Below are 15203 nucleotides of genomic sequence, written 5' to 3'. Positions count from 1 at the left end.
CATGGTTTTGTGGAGGCAGATGTTCCCTAAGAGCATACTTTTGCCATTATTATACACCAGTTCCATTGAAAAAAATGTACCACGTGAACAGGTATGTGTATAAAATTAAGCCTTATGAACTATGCCCCTCAGCTACCTATGACCCTGCCTCAAAAACAAAACTCAAAATTATGCAGCACAGGAGAAGTCAGGTGATGTATGGAAAGGCTCACTCTTAGCTTGAGCAAAAGCTGAAACCATTTGAGAAGTAAAAATCAGCTGGGGTGCTGGAGAGATGGTTAAGCAGTTAAGAGTACTAGCCAGTTGGTCATGGTGGCGCACACCTTTAATCCAGGACTCGGGAGGCAGAGACAGATGGATCTCTGTGAGTTTCAGGCCAGCCAGGGTTACACAGGGAGACCTCGTCTCAAATCAGCAATAACAAAAGCAACAGCAAACCACCCAGAAAAAAATGAGCAGATAATAACAGCACAGGGAAGCCATTGCGCAACACATGGAAGAGGGCTGATCAGCTTGGGATGCAAAATGCACTTATAATTTTTTTTTTTGTTTCACTTTGTTTTTGAGACAGGCTCTAAGGCAGTCCAGACCTTCCTTGAATTTGCAACAATCCTCCTGTCTCAGCCTTCCCAGTGCTGAGATTACTGTCATGAGTGAACATACCCAGCTGAATTTAGATTTTCTGCCCACTAAGTTTGAAATTCAGGGAATGAAGCTAGGTTCACTGAGATGCATACAACTATGCAGCTCACCGACAAGTTAAAAACTTTAATCTGGCCGGGCGTGGTGGCGCACACCTTTAATCCCAGCACTAGGGAGGCAGAGGCAGGTGGAGCTCTGTGAGTTCAAGGCCAGCCTGATCTACATAGTGAGTATCAGGCTAGCTGGGCTACAGGTAGACCCTGTCTCAAAAACAAACAAACAAAAAAACTATTACCTGGGGACTGGAGAAATGGCTCAGCAGTTAAGAGCACTGTCTGCTCTTACAGAGAACCGAGGTTCAATTTCCAGCACCCACATGGTGACTAACAACCATCTGTAATTCCAGTTCCAGGGGATCTGACACCCTCTTCTGACCCCCATGGGCATTGCATGACATGGGTACACTTACACACATGCGGGTAATATACTCATACACATAAAATAAAAACAATAAAAATAATTTTTAAAAAGAAGTAGATGGAATCACTGAACTGGCCAAATGGAATCTGGTCTTGGGGCATGAAAATAAGCAGTGGGTGCTGTATATATGTCTTTTTGAAGCAGGGTAACCCTGTAGCCCCAGCTGTCCTGGAACTCACTATGTGAGTTGAACTCACAGCTGGCCTTGAACTCGCAGAGATCCGCCTGCCTCTACCTCCCAAGTGTTGGGACTACAGGCATGCGCCACCACACCCAGCTGTATTATATTTTTAAATTTTTGTTTACTATTTTGTGTGTATGAGTGTGTGTGTGTGTGTGTGTGTGTGTGTGTGTGTACATATGTGCCATGGAGCACTGGTGGAGGTCAGAGAACAACTCATGGGAGTCAGTTCTCCCCTTGCACTATGTGGGGGGACTGAACTCAGGTCATCAGACTTGGTGGCCTAGCCTCAGGGTTACAGAACATCTGGCCTTCACAGAGGCAGCCAACTTTCATGTGAGTTTGAAGGAGGGCATTCACCTTGCCCTCCACCAACTCCTGCAGCCTGTTCTGGTCTGCAGTGTGTATAGTTCTCCCAGTTGCCTAGTAACAACCCCTGGGAATCCAGGAAGTTAGAATTTGGGAGCTGCAAGGAAAGCAACAGAGATTCCTGACTATGAAGCTTTGGACTTTCCTTTTGTTCTTTTTCTTTTATAAAAATTTTTAAATTTTTTTTAATTTAATGAGTATGCATGTATTGCCTGGATGTAGGTAAGTGCACCCATGTCGTGCAATGCCTGCAGAAGACAGAAGAGGCTGTTGGATCCCCTGGAACTGGAGTTACGGACAGTTACTGCCATGTGGGTGCTGGATTCAAACCTGAGTCTTCTGCAAGAACAGTCAGTGTTCTTAACCACTGAGCCATCTCTCTAGCCCCTTAGGGTTTTTTTTGAAACATGGTCTCCCTGTAGCCCTTGCTGACCTGGAACTCTCTATGTAGACCAGGCTGGCCCCAATCTCATAGAGATCCCTCTGTTTCTGCCTCCTAAGTGTTGGGATTAAAGGCCTGAACCACCTACATTTTATTATTAATATGATTATTAGTCTGGGTATGATGTATGTACATGGGCATGTTTGTCATAAAGCCTGTGTGGAGGTCAGAGGACAATCTTTGAGAAGCAGTTCTCTCCTTCCAACTTTACATAGGTTCCAGGGATCAAACTCAGGTTATCAGGCTTGCTGGCTTCAAAGTAACTTTATCTGCTGAACCATCTGGAGGGATCTTTGTGTTTTGTTTTGTTTATTACATTCTAATTATTTTTTAAATTTTATTTATTTTTATTTAATGTGTGTGAGTTTCGCCTGCATGTATGTAAGTGTACCACATGTGTGCAAGGCCTGTGGAAACCAGAAGGGGGCATCAGATCCACTGGAACAGGAGTTAGAGCCAATTATGAACTATCATGTGGGTGCTGGGAATTGAACCCAAGTCCTCTGCAAGAACAGCCAGTGCTCTTCACCACCGAACCATCTATGGGCTTCTGGTTAAGATATTCCTTGTATTACTACCAAATGGGACTCTAAAGCAAAAGTCTGTCTGCAAAGCACAGTTAAGTGGCCAAATTCAACTCACTAACTGATTTTGTGAATACTGTTTGCGTATAATACAGCCATACTGCCTTCATGGTGTGTTGTTTATGCTTTTACCCTCATTTTACAGTGGTCCAATTGAGAAAGTGTAACAGAGTCCAGGTAACTCACGATGCCTCATCACTATATATATAATCATTATTATTTGGTCTTTTTGAAGCAGGGTCTCTCTGTAGCCCCAGCTGTCCTGGAACTCACTATGTAGACCAGGCTGGCCTTGAACTCACAGAGATCCGCCTGCCTGTTCCTCTAGAGTGCTGGGATTAAAGGCATTGGCTACCACACCCAGTTTAAAAAATAAATAAATGAATGAATAAATAATAAATAAATAAAAGTTTAATATCATCAGTGATGAGCTGTTGTTCAGTATCCTTGGAGCTCAGTGTCTGTGCAAATCTGTAATTATTGACTGGTGGAGAATTTCCAGAAGTGGAGTTTCTAGGTTGAAGAGGAGACTAGATTATTGTCAAATTGGATTGATGCACTTATTTGCTTTCTGTGTTTAGTCTCCCAGCAAAATCCATTACTTTCTCCACTAAATCCTTTAGGCATTTGTCCCTACTAGTTTACTGACGTTGTCAACAAGGCACCAGACATTACCCAAATGCCAGCTTCAGTGATTGACCCATTTTCTGGTGATACAAACACACACACACACACACACCCCACCCCACACCCCATACTCCCTTCCCACTTCTATACCTGCTAAGGTTGAACACAGAGTTGACTCCCAAATGCTTGGAAAGTGCTATATTCTCAGCCTTATCTTTATTGGGCTGTTTGTGGTTATTTAATGCCACAAACTACTTTTTTTTTTTCCTGAAATTTTCCTTCTTGGCCTGGTGAAGCAGGTCTTTTCCTTAGGAAAGGAAAGCAGGCTAGGCTGGTACCAGGCCTGTTGAAGAGGACACATCTCTCTCCAGGCTTTAATCCAGAACTTTTCACTTCCATGGCCTTAAACTTAAAAAAAAAATTATTATTTTCATTTTATGTGTATGAGTGTAATGCTTTCATGTAGGTAGGTGTACCTGTGTCATACAATGTTGTTGGATTCCCCTGAAACTTGAATTACAGATGGTTACTAACCACCATGTGGGTGCTAAGAATTGAACCTAGGTCCTCTGCAAGAGCAGACAGTGCTCTTAATCACTGAGTCATCTCTCCAGCCCTTCTTTTGTTTAATTTTTAAAAACTTTTTACTTTTTTAATACTTTTTTTCTTTAGAATTATTTTATTAAATCATAAATGTATAACAGCTTCTTAACTCTACATGCACTTAAATATTTTAAAGAAAAAACATCTTATTACACCATGATCCTAACAGTTTTTTAAAACTTTGAGAAAAAAAATTTTTTTTTGAGACAAGGTCTCCCAGTAGCCCATTCTGGCCTGGAACTCACTATGTAGAACAGGCTGACCTCGAACTCACAGAGATCTGCCTGCCTCTGCCTCCCTAGTGCTGGGATTAAAGGCGTGTGCCACAACACCCGGCTGAGAAAAATTTTTAAAAAGGTTTCACATGTCACCTGAAACTTACAAATGTAACATTCTCAAAGGAGGAATGAGTCTGCACTCTCACAAAGACCATTAGAAAGAAACAACTGTCAGGCGTGGTGGTGCATACCTTTAATCCCAGCACTTGGGAGGCAGAGGCAGGCAGATCTCTATGAGTTCAAGGCCAGCCTGATCTACATAGTGAGTTCCAGGACAGCTGGGGCTACAGAGAGACCCTGTCTCAAAAAGACCATAAAAGAAACAACTAAGAAATTGTCTCAAAGGCATTTTTTTCTTTGTTTTTTTTTTAATTTTTAAAATTTGTGTGTATGAGTATATTGCCTGCATGTATGTGAGCACACCCATGTCATGCAATGCCGAGGCAGTCAGAAGGCTTCGTATTCCCCTGGAACTGGAGTTAAGGATGATTCGTAGCTGCCATGTGAGTGCTGAGAATCGAACCTGGGTCCTCTGCAACAGCAGTCAGTGCTCTTAACTGCTGAGCCATCTCTCCAGCCCCTCAAAGGCATTTTTTTACAGTCCTTCCTCCACAGTAAGGCAATGTGATTATGTGATTAAATAATCCAATCCATTCACAAAATGGCTTTCAGCTTCTGCCCTGTTCAGGCACATTTATGCATAATTGAGACAAAAGTGTCCTTAACATTGATGTTTCCATAACCTGAAGTTGTTCTGTTATGTCTGAGCTCTCATCCTCTCCTATTTACACAGTGAAGCCCATGGTAAGTAGGAAGAAGCTCAGTATGGGCATCTCCTACCATAACCTCCACCTCTTCCACTTCCTCCAAGACCATAGTTCCTGCCACCACATGGTCCCCCCAACCCCATGTTCCTGCTACCACCGAAGTTTCCACTCTTCATTGGACCGTAGTTAGAAGGTTGTTGGTTATAATTTCCAAAATCCTTGTAATTTCCACTTCCAAAATTTCCTCCTCCATAGTTGTCATAACCACCTCTGTAGCTCCTACCATGGTTGCCATATCCAGGTCCTCCACCACCGTATCCTCCTCTTCTTCCTCCATAACCAGGGCTACCTCCAAAATTGCCACCTTCAGGTCTTCCACCATACCGATTATAGCCATCTCTAAATTCATGTCCCCTTCCATAGCTATCAGAACCCCCTAAAGTTGCTTCCTGCTCCTGGTCCAAAATTTCTACCACCATGGTGAGGACCCCCCCAAACCAAAGTTTCTCCTCTTCCACCCCTAGACTTTTGGACTTCCTGCATTTCTTGTCCAGACAAGGCCTTTTGTACTTCTGCATTATGACGACTGATGGTGTGATATTTTTGCAGTACAATTTTATCCACAGGATCGTGGCCATCAAATGTAACAAATCTTCTTTTCTTTTCAGACTGCCTATCAGTAATTAGTTTTTTATGTGTATGAGTATAGTGTATTGCCTGCATGTGGATATATGTAAATGCACCTGTGTTCTGCAATGCCCACAGAGATCAGGAGAGGATGTCAGATTCCCTGGGACTGGAGCTATGGACAGTTGTTAGCTGCCACGTGGGTGCTGGGAATCAAACCCATGTCTTCTTCAAGAGCAGCCAGTGTTCTTAACTGATGAGCCATCTCTCCTGTCTCTTGAACTTCTTTTTGAATGTAAGTTTTGGAATCCTTGATGATGTCTGCAAATTTTTCTGGGATTAAGAGGGCCTTTTGTCTAGCTGTACTTCCTAGGAAGATTTTTCTATTCTACTCCCCAATCCCAGTATTACTAATCAGCCCTCAAGGCCTTGGCTGGAACAGAGTGCTGGTGAGGAGGATCCTGTCCCTGGGTGGTGCACTGGGAACCAGACCAGGGCAGGTTTCCAAGTCTGAGATAGGAAGCAATGGGCCCAGAGGACTTAGCTAGTAGATTACTGCCTAGAGGCTCAAGACTTGGTTTGGAAATCAGGCAGGCCACCTGTGGTATCTTACTGGGTGACTTGGGACAGTTTCATATCTGACCATCAGCACCTTCAAGTATGTGTAAATAACAATTGGGCTGCAGGTGTAGTTCACTGGTAATGGCACCTGCTTTGTATGCAGGAAACCTGGGTTCAATCCCTAGCTTTTGAAAAACCAACCAGTCAACTAACCAATCAAGCAGCAAGCTTCTGCAGGGTGAGGATTTAGTAAGAGAAACATTCGGAATACTTTGGGCTCCGCCTGACATTGTAGGCACTCAATTGGTAGTTATGCCCTTGTGTGTGTGTGTGGGGTGGGGGTACTGAATCCAGGGCACTGAGCTCACCTTCAGCCCCAGTGCTTGTGTCTCCAATTTTGTTCAATTTAACAAGCATTTTATTATTTTGTCTTTTTTTTTTTTTTAAATGTAAACTTTCTAATTTGGGCCTTTCACCCATCCAACCCTGCTTGGGATGTACGGATGACTATTTTCCATTATTGCATTCAAACAGGAACTGAGGGTCAGGGGACTACCACTTCGATGCGAGGTGCTGCCAACTCAAGTGGCGCAGTGATTAGCTCGGTGAGCAGCACTGGCCGCCCGGCAGCCAGGCTCCAGCCTTGTGCAGCCCACGCCTTGGCCTCTACACACAGCCGCTCGGCGCCATCTTTGAACATGGAGCCCTTGCCTCATTTCCGCACTTCTCTTTCCACCAGGACGAGCAGCACCTGAAGCAGAAGTGGCCTCTGGGAAATAGGATATCCAGACCCGCTCGTGCCTGTCGTACGGACTGACAAAAATTCTTCCCCCGTCCCCCACCTTGGGCTTTAGGGAAAGAAGGTGTAACCGATTCAAAGATGGCGCCGGCAGCTTCACGACCCAGTCCCGGACTTCCGCTTCATGGAGGCGCAGGGAGCCACGGTTACTTCTCAGCGCTGGACCGGCGCGCTGGGGCGGGCCGTCGCCATGGCGATGCCTCTGTCGCCCTGGTCGCTTCGCAGAGCGGGAAGCGCTGGGGCCCCCGCGCTGGCTGCTGGCCGGGCAGGGGGCGTCAAGGGGCCCGGGCGGCCAGCGCCTCTGCTGGACGAGACTCTGGGCGTGGTGTCGGTGCCCTCGCAGTGGAGGGGCGTGCAGGGCATCCGCGGGGAGACGGTGAGGGCGGGGCCTCCGCCGGGCTTTGCTTTAAAAACATTTTATCATTTTTATTTTATGTGTATGAGTGTATTGCCTGCATATGTGTAAATGGACCCGTGTCATGCTATGCCCGTGGAAGTCAGAAGAGGGTGTCGGATCCCCTGGAACTGGAGTCATAGACGGTTGTTAGCCGCCCTGTGGTAGCTGGGAATCGAACCCAGGTCCTCTGCAAGAGCAGCCAATGCTCTTAACCGGTGAGCCATTTCTCTGGCCTGGTGCTCAATATATTCTAGTCTGTCATTTATCTATCAATCATCTATCACCTATCAACGATCTATCAATCATCTGTTATCTATCGTCTATACGGCTATCAATCATCTATCAATCACCTATCTAACCTATTGATATTTATTTATTTATTTATTTATTTATTTATTTATTTATTTATTCCGGAGCTGAGGACTGAACCCAGGGCCTTGGCTTGCTAGGCAAGCACTCTACTACTGAGGTAAATCCCCAACCCCATCTTTATTTAAAAATTTTTTATTTATTATTTTTTTAGGTCTTTTTGAGACAGGGTTTCCTTGTAGCCCCAGCTGTCCTGGAACTCACTATGTAGACCAGGGTGGCCTTGAACTCACAGAGATCTGCCTGCCTCTGCCTTCTGGCCTTTTTTTTTAATTTTTAAAAAGTATTTTATTAGCTGGGCGTGGTGGTGCACACCTGTAGTCCCAGCAATCGGGAGGCAGAGGCAGGCGGTTCTCTGTGAGTTCAAGGCCAGCGTTGTCTATATAGTGAGTTCCAGGATAGCTGGGGCTACAGCAGAGAGACCCTGCTTCAAAAAGACAAAAAAAATTTTATTTATTTGTTTGTTTGTTTATTTATTTATTTGGTCTTTTTGAGACAGGGTCTTCCTGTAGCCCCAGCTGTCCTGGAGCTCACTATGTAGACCAGGCTGGCTTTGAACTCACAGAGATCCGCCTGCCTCTGCCTCCCAAGTACTTGGATTACACGCGTGCACCACCATGCCCGGCCCTATTATTTTTATTTTATGTGTATCAGTGTATTGCCTGCTTGTATGTGAGTGCACCCATGTCATGTAGTGCTGAGGAAGTCAGAAGAGGACTTCGGATTCCCCTGGAACTGGAGTTAAGGATGGTTCATAGCCATCATGTGGGTGCTGGGAATCGAACCCAGGTCCTCTGCAAGAGGATTCAGTGCTGTCAACCAATGAGCCATCTCTCCAGCCCCTATTATTTTTTATTTTATGTATATGCCTGTATTACTTGCATGCAGGTAAGTGCACCCATGTCATGCAATGCCCTTGGAGGTCAGAAGAGGGTGTTGGATCCCCTAGAACTGGAGTTGTAGATGGTTATTAGCTGCCATGTAGGTGCTGGGAATCAAACCCTGGTCCTCTGCAAGAGCAGCCAATGCTCTTAACCACTGAGCTATCTCTCCAGACTGGTGTTCTCATTTGATAGATCGCTCTATCTATCGATATATTCTATCATTTATCTATCAATCATCTATTTTATCAATCACCTATCTAATCTAGTCATCTTTTTATCTATTTTTTATTTTATGTGTATGAGTGTATTGCCTGCATGTGTGTAAGTACACCTGTGTCCTGCAGTGCCCTTGGAGGTCAGAAGAGGGCATCAGATCCCTTAGAACTGGAGTTAGAGTCAGTCCTTAGATGCCATTTGGGTGGTGGGATTTGAACTGGGGTCCTCTGCAGGAGCAGCCAGTGCTTTTAACTAGTGAGCCATCTCTCCAGCCCCGTTTTGAAGGATTTCAGACTGCATCCTCAGGTCTAGCCAAAATAGTTTTTCAGTTTATTCAAAAGCACACCAGTGCTGACTGACTGCTGTACTGTCAGGCAGAACATAGTCAGGAGGTAAGTTTTTCATCTGCTTCACAAGCGTGTTTGCTGTGCATTTCCCAGAGGAAAACTCAGGTTGTTGAACCCAGATAGTCTGGGTTCTTGCCCTTGGGGGTGGTTTCTGTGATGGCTGCCTCATGACAACAGGTTTTTTGCCTGAGGCCTAGAGCTCTTGAGGTTTATCCCTGATCTCAACTGGCTTCCGAACATATCAACAGTTGCAGTGGACTGCAAGGTTGCATGGCCCGTTTAATCTGTACAGACCTCATGGCTGGTAAGCCTGTGATTTGTGTGTTGACTTTTTTTTTTTTTTTTGTCTTTTTGAGACAGGGTCTCCCTGTAGCCCCAGCTGTCCTCACTATGTAGACCAGGCTGGCCTTGAACTCACAGAGATCCGCCTGCCTCTGCCTCCCGAGTGCTGGCCCTTGTGTGTTGACTTTTAAATAGCCGGGCATGGTGGTGCATGCCTTTAATCCCAGCACTCGGGAGGCAGAGGCAAGCGGATCTCTGTGAGTTCAAGGCCAGCCTGGTCTACATAGTGAGTTCCAGGACAGCTGGGGCTACAGGGAGACCCTGTCTCAAAAAAAAGACCAAAGGAAAAAAAACCCTCAAAATAACTCTTGCTTGCTGAGGGTTTAGATTTCAGAAGATACCAGGTTAGAAATCATTGATTTAGCCTAACACCTTTATTTCTTTTTTTACAGAGAGTGAACTTGAGGTTCATTAACTTTCTTGTTGATTATTTATTTTTTTTGTAGCCCCAACTGGTCTGGAACTTACAGAGAACCACCTGCCTCTGCTTCCCGAGGGCTGGGATAAAGGTGTGTGCCACTCTGCCTGGTGTGGGTAGACTTTTAACCTGTAGGGTTGTAAGAAATGATGCTGATACTTAGTGTGTAAATGTCTGCACTGAACTCAAGGGTACATCTCCTGAGTCCTGAAAGATAGTCTTAATTTTTTTTATTACATTTTATTTATTTATTGTGGGGCACAGGTGTGCCATAAAGTGTTCCTGGAGGTCAGAGGACTTGTGGGATTCAGTTGTCTCCTACTGTGTGGGTTTCCAGGATCAAACTCAGGATTGGCAGCAAGTGCTCCTACCTGTTGAGCCATCTTACTGCACCTGAGATTCCTTTTTTAGGCGGGGGTGGAAAGTTTGAGACAGGGTCTCCCTGTAACCCAGCTGGCCTGTGATCACTGTGATGGATAGCTTTAGTGTCAACTTGACACACCTGGGTAGAGGGAGCCTCAATTGGTGAATTGCCTCCATTGGACTGGCCTGTGGCCATGTCTGTGGGGCATCTTCTTGATTGAGTGATGTGGGAGGGCCCAGCCCACTGTGGGTGGTGCTACCGCTGGGCAGGTGGGCCTATGTTGTATAAGAAAGCAGGCTGAGCAGGGCCAGGGGAGCAAGCCAGTAAGCAGCGGTCCGCTATAGTCTGTGCTTAGGCTCCTGCCTCCAGGTTCCTGTCTCAAGTTCCTTCCTTGGGCTTCCAGATGAACTGTGACCTGGGAGGTGTAAGCCAAATAAACCCTTTCCTCCCCAAGCTGGCAGTGGTCAGAGTGTTTTGTCACAGCAAGGGACAAACAAACTAGAACAGAAGTTGGTACCAGGATTGTAGGGGATTGCTGTGACAGACCTGACTTTGGTGTTTTGGGATGAATGTGGAAGTGTTTGGAACATTGGGCTGGAAAAGCCATTGAATGCTCAGAGTTTGTTGCTGAGGAGCTTGGAACAGTTACGCTGAAAGAGTTGTAGATGATGGAGGCCTGGCTTGTGAAGCTTCAAAGGGAAGCGGAGACTGTCAGGGCTGTGCCTGTGATATATATATATATATATATTTATTTATTTATTTATTTATTTTTGGGTCTTTTTGAGACAGGGTCTCCCTGTAGCCGTGCACCACCACGCCCAGCCCTGTGTGATAATTTTAAATTGAGAATCTGTGGGTTCTGGTCAATTGGGGCTGAAGAATCAGCTGTGATTGAGACCAGACCCTGAAAACCTTTGCATTACTGGGACAATTGATGCTCATTAGCTGGGGCTGAAAAATCAGCTGTAAGTAACAGGAGACCAGCATAACTGTGGTGAAATCTTCTGGGAAGTATTTTGTCATGGTCAGCACACAGATGCTGTGGTCCAGAAGGGGCCAGAGGCTTCATCTCGAGTTGGAAGCAGGACTTAATATGTAAGAGTTTCCTGCATGGTTCTGGTGTTGAAAGTGTGAAAGGGTCACAGAGAACAGCTGAGGCTTGGCACCCTGAGAGGCCAGGAAAGGCCATAGGTGAAAGTGCAGCCTCAATTTCAGTGGAAACCCCAGCATTTTGGAGATGCCAAGACCTGGGACGACCACCAAGGGCAGCAATAGGTGTGGAATGGACCTGGCCTGGGTCTGCAAGATGAGCTATGTGTGCCGTGGTAGGCAGAGTCAGAGAATTGGAGTTGCCAGAACCCTTTGGAGCCAAGAAGAGCATGAGTGAATCCCGGATGTCCAGCCTTGAGCTGCTTTGCTGGACTTAGGTTCTGCTTAGGTGTGCCCGATTCTTCCCTTTGAAATAAGACAATACTTGGTCTGGATTTTACAGGGGCTCCCAGTTAAGAGACTTTTAAGAGACCTTGAACTTTTTTTTTTTTTTTTTTTTTTAACGTGTGAGCGTGTATTGCCTGCACATAGGTAAGTGCACCTGTGTTGTGCAATGCCCACGGAGGACAGATGAGACTGTTGGATTCTGTGGAACTGGAGTTACGGACAGTTGTTAGCTGTTATGTGGGTGCTGGGATTCGAACCTGGGTTTTCTCCAAGAACAACCAGTGTTCTTAACTGCTGAGCCATCTCTCCAGCCCCGAGGGACTGTGAACTTTAAGTGCTTGGATTTTTTAAGGAATGTGAGGCTTTTAAGGTTGTACTGCCTTATGTTGTGATATTGTTAATATCATATCTTGCAGACAAGAAATGAAAGGTTATGGTTTAATGGTGATGTTTGCGTGTCAAGTTGACAAAGGTCTATTGTGGTGGAGACCTTTAGTTGTCAACTTGAAACACCTGTGTTGAGGGGACCTCAGTTGATGAATTGCCTCCATTGGACTGACCTGGGGGCATCTTCTTGATTGTGGGATGACCCAGCCCACTGTGGGTGCCACCTCTTGGCAGGTGGGCCCAGGTTGCATAAGAAAGCAGGTTGAGTGGGGGCTGGTGGAGTAAGCCAATAAGCAGCATTCCTCTATGGTCTGTGCTCCAGCTCCTGCCTCCAGGTTCCTGCCCTGAGTTCCTACCTTGGGCTCCCTGATGAACTGTGACCTGGGAGATGTAAGACAAATAAACCCTTTCCTCCCCAAGGTGGTAGTGGTCAGAGTGTTTTGTCACAATGGAGAAAGAAACTAAAACACTATGTAGACCAGACTGGCCTTAAACTCAGAGACCCGCCTGCCTCTGCCTCCTGAGTGCTGACACCACCACGCCTGGCTTGAGATTCATTTTACGTTGTGAGAATGTTGCAGGGGCCAGAAGAAAGTGGCAAGTTACTTTTTTCCAAGTTAATTATTTTTCTCTTTTATCAGTGATCTATGCCCAAAATGTAGAAAAAATTAGATAGGCAAAAAAGTGGAAGACTGGGCTTGGTTGCATTACATTTGTAATTCCAGCACTTCGGATGTGGAGGCAGGAGGGTTGGGAGTTTGAGGCTAGCCTGGGCTGCAGGAAACCTTGTCTCAAAAACAAGAAACGGAATGGAGAGATGGCTTAGTAGTTAAAGAGGACTTGCCGCTCTTCGAGAGGATCTGAGTGTGGTTCCCAGCACCCATGGTGGGTGGTTCATAAACCCCTGTACCTCCAGCTTCGGGGGATCTGACACCCTCTTCTTGCCTCTGCAAGCAATGGTTCACGTAGCAGACAGAGATGCACACACATACACATAAGTAAAAATAAATGAAATCTTGGCTTGGTGGCACACACCTTTAATCCTAGCACTCGGGAGGCAGAGGGAGGCGGATCTCTGTGAGTTCAAGGCCAGCCTGGTCTACATAGTGCTTTCCAGGCCAGCTGGGGCTACAGGGAGACCCTGTCTCAAAAAGACCAAAAAATAAAAAATAAAACCCGAAATCTTAAAAATACACTCATGCAAAAATCAATTGGAGGGCTGGTGGGTACAGAACTTACGTAGTATGCATGAGGCCCTAAGTTCAGTCCCCAGCACTGCAGTCATAATGATGAGCAAAGAGCACAGTAAGGTTCTGAGACCAAACCCACTGCCTGTCATGAGCTAGGCAGGATGTCCACCACTAGCTACACACTTGGTCTAAAAGAAACTTTAAAAAAAAATTTATAAGCTGGGCGTGGTGGCACATGCCTTTAGTTCCAACACTCAGGAGGCAGAGGCAGGTGAATCTCCATGAGCCCAAGGCCATCCTGGTGTACATAGTGAGTTCCAGGCCAGCTGGGGCTACAGAGAGATCCTGTCTCAAAAAGACCAAAATTTTATGTGTATGTGTGTGTATTGCCTGCCTGTGTATAAGTGCACCTGTGTTGTGCAATGCCAGCAAAAGTCAGAAGAGGGCATCAGATCCCCTGAAACTGGCATTAAGGATGGTTGTTAGCTGCCATGTGGGTGCTGGGAACCAAACCTGGGTCCTCTGCAAGAGCAGACAGTGGTCTGAACTGCTGAGCCATCTCTCCAGCCCCCCCCCCCTTTTTTTTTTGAAACCGGGTCTCTCCAGCTGGCCTAGAACTCCTCATGTAGATTAGACTGGCCTTGAACTCACAAAGATCTGCCTGCCTCTGCCTCCCAAAAGCTGGAATTAAATTTTATTTAACCATTTCCTTTGGATGAACTGTTAGGATGTTTCCTGTTTTCCTTACCATCAGTAAACTCAGTAATACAGCTCATTTCTATCTCCTGGAGAAATTCCTCTGGAGAAGCTGGCCATTTCCATGTGGTCATGCACTTGTGCATTTTGGTAACAGACTGAAGGAAGCATTCCTGGTCTGGCTTTTCTCACGGTCGGCTGATCTGTTCATAGAGGGACGAGGTCCTGGACCTTGGCTTGAGATTGGGTTCGAAAGTATAGACTCTTATTAGGGACTGGGCCATGGGCCAGTCACGTGATCACTCCTCAGTGGGGCATTGTTAGTCCTCCGGGAATGTGACCTTGTTGGTCTGAAAGCACAGAACTGTTCTTAGGGATGGGTTTAGAGAGCCAGCTCTGGATGCCCCAGAGAGTTGTAGAATGTGTGCACACTGTGCAGGCATTCCGGGCAGCTGCTATGTGGGTGACCTGGGAATCTAGTTTTATGAAACCTCCCAGGTGACTCTAATGCGGAGTGAATTAATAACCACTAATTTAACCCAGCCTGCTTTCTGAAGCACAGAGACTGATTATCAGAATGTGGGGTCTCGCCTTTCTTTGCTTAAAAATTGTAGCCAGTGCCTTTAAATCCAAGTATTTGGGGATGGAATCAGGAGGATCGGGAGTTCAAGGTCAGCCTTGGATACATACTGAGTTTGAGGTTGACCTGGGCTATGTGAGCTTTTTCACACACAAACAAAAAAAAATTGAACAAAGTATTGTGGCCCTGCAGACAGGTAGATCTCTGAGGTTGAGGCCAGCCTGGTCTACATAGTGAGTTCCAGGCCAGCTGGGGCTACAGGGAGACCCTGTCTCAAAAAAAAAAAAAATTAAATTTAAAAGGGGCTGGAGAGATGATTCAGTGGTTACAAGCATTGTCTGTTCTTGGAGAAGACACAAGTTTGAATCCCAGCACCCACATGGCAGCCAACAACTGTCTGTAACTCCAGTTCCAGGGGATCCAACGCCCTCTTCTGTCTTCTTCGGGCATTGCATGACACGGGTGCACTTACATATATGCAGGCACAACACTCATAAAAAAATAAAATGGGGGCTGGAGAGATGGGTCAGTGGTTAAGATTACTGTTCTTGCAGAAGACCTGGGTTCGAATCCCAGCACCCACACGGCAGCTAACAACTGTCTATCACTCCAGTTC

General features: G+C 45.9%; 1 protein-coding gene and 1 pseudogene across 2 annotated transcripts in view; one reads left to right on the top strand and one right to left on the bottom strand.

The window, feature by feature from the left end:
* Positions 1-4894: 4894 nt before the first annotated feature.
* On the bottom strand, positions 4895-5657 carry LOC108491365 (annotated as a pseudogene).
* A 1414-nt stretch (positions 5658-7071) lies between these two features.
* Positions 7072-15203, top strand: part of Wdr34 (WD repeat domain 34) — a 22500-nt gene continuing 14368 nt past the window's right edge. Inside the window, exon 1 of one of the 2 annotated variants that reach the window (XM_008843990.3) lies at positions 7072-7336. In XM_008843990.3, coding sequence (XP_008842212.1) covers positions 7085-7336 — 252 coding nt within the window. In that variant the 5' untranslated portion in view covers positions 7072-7084. Of the gene's footprint in view, positions 7337-7511; positions 7573-15203 lie in introns of those variants that run through there. The other variant, XM_029568710.1, reaches the window with a different exon arrangement.

This window comes from Nannospalax galili, unplaced genomic scaffold (assembly GCF_000622305.1).
Source record: "Nannospalax galili isolate Female #2095 unplaced genomic scaffold, S.galili_v1.0 scaffold300, whole genome shotgun sequence".
In the NCBI taxonomy this organism is placed as follows: Eukaryota; Metazoa; Chordata; class Mammalia; order Rodentia; family Spalacidae; genus Nannospalax; species Nannospalax galili.
The sequence above is the reverse complement of the archived record's forward strand: the minus strand, read 5'-3'. Positions and strand labels throughout refer to the sequence as shown.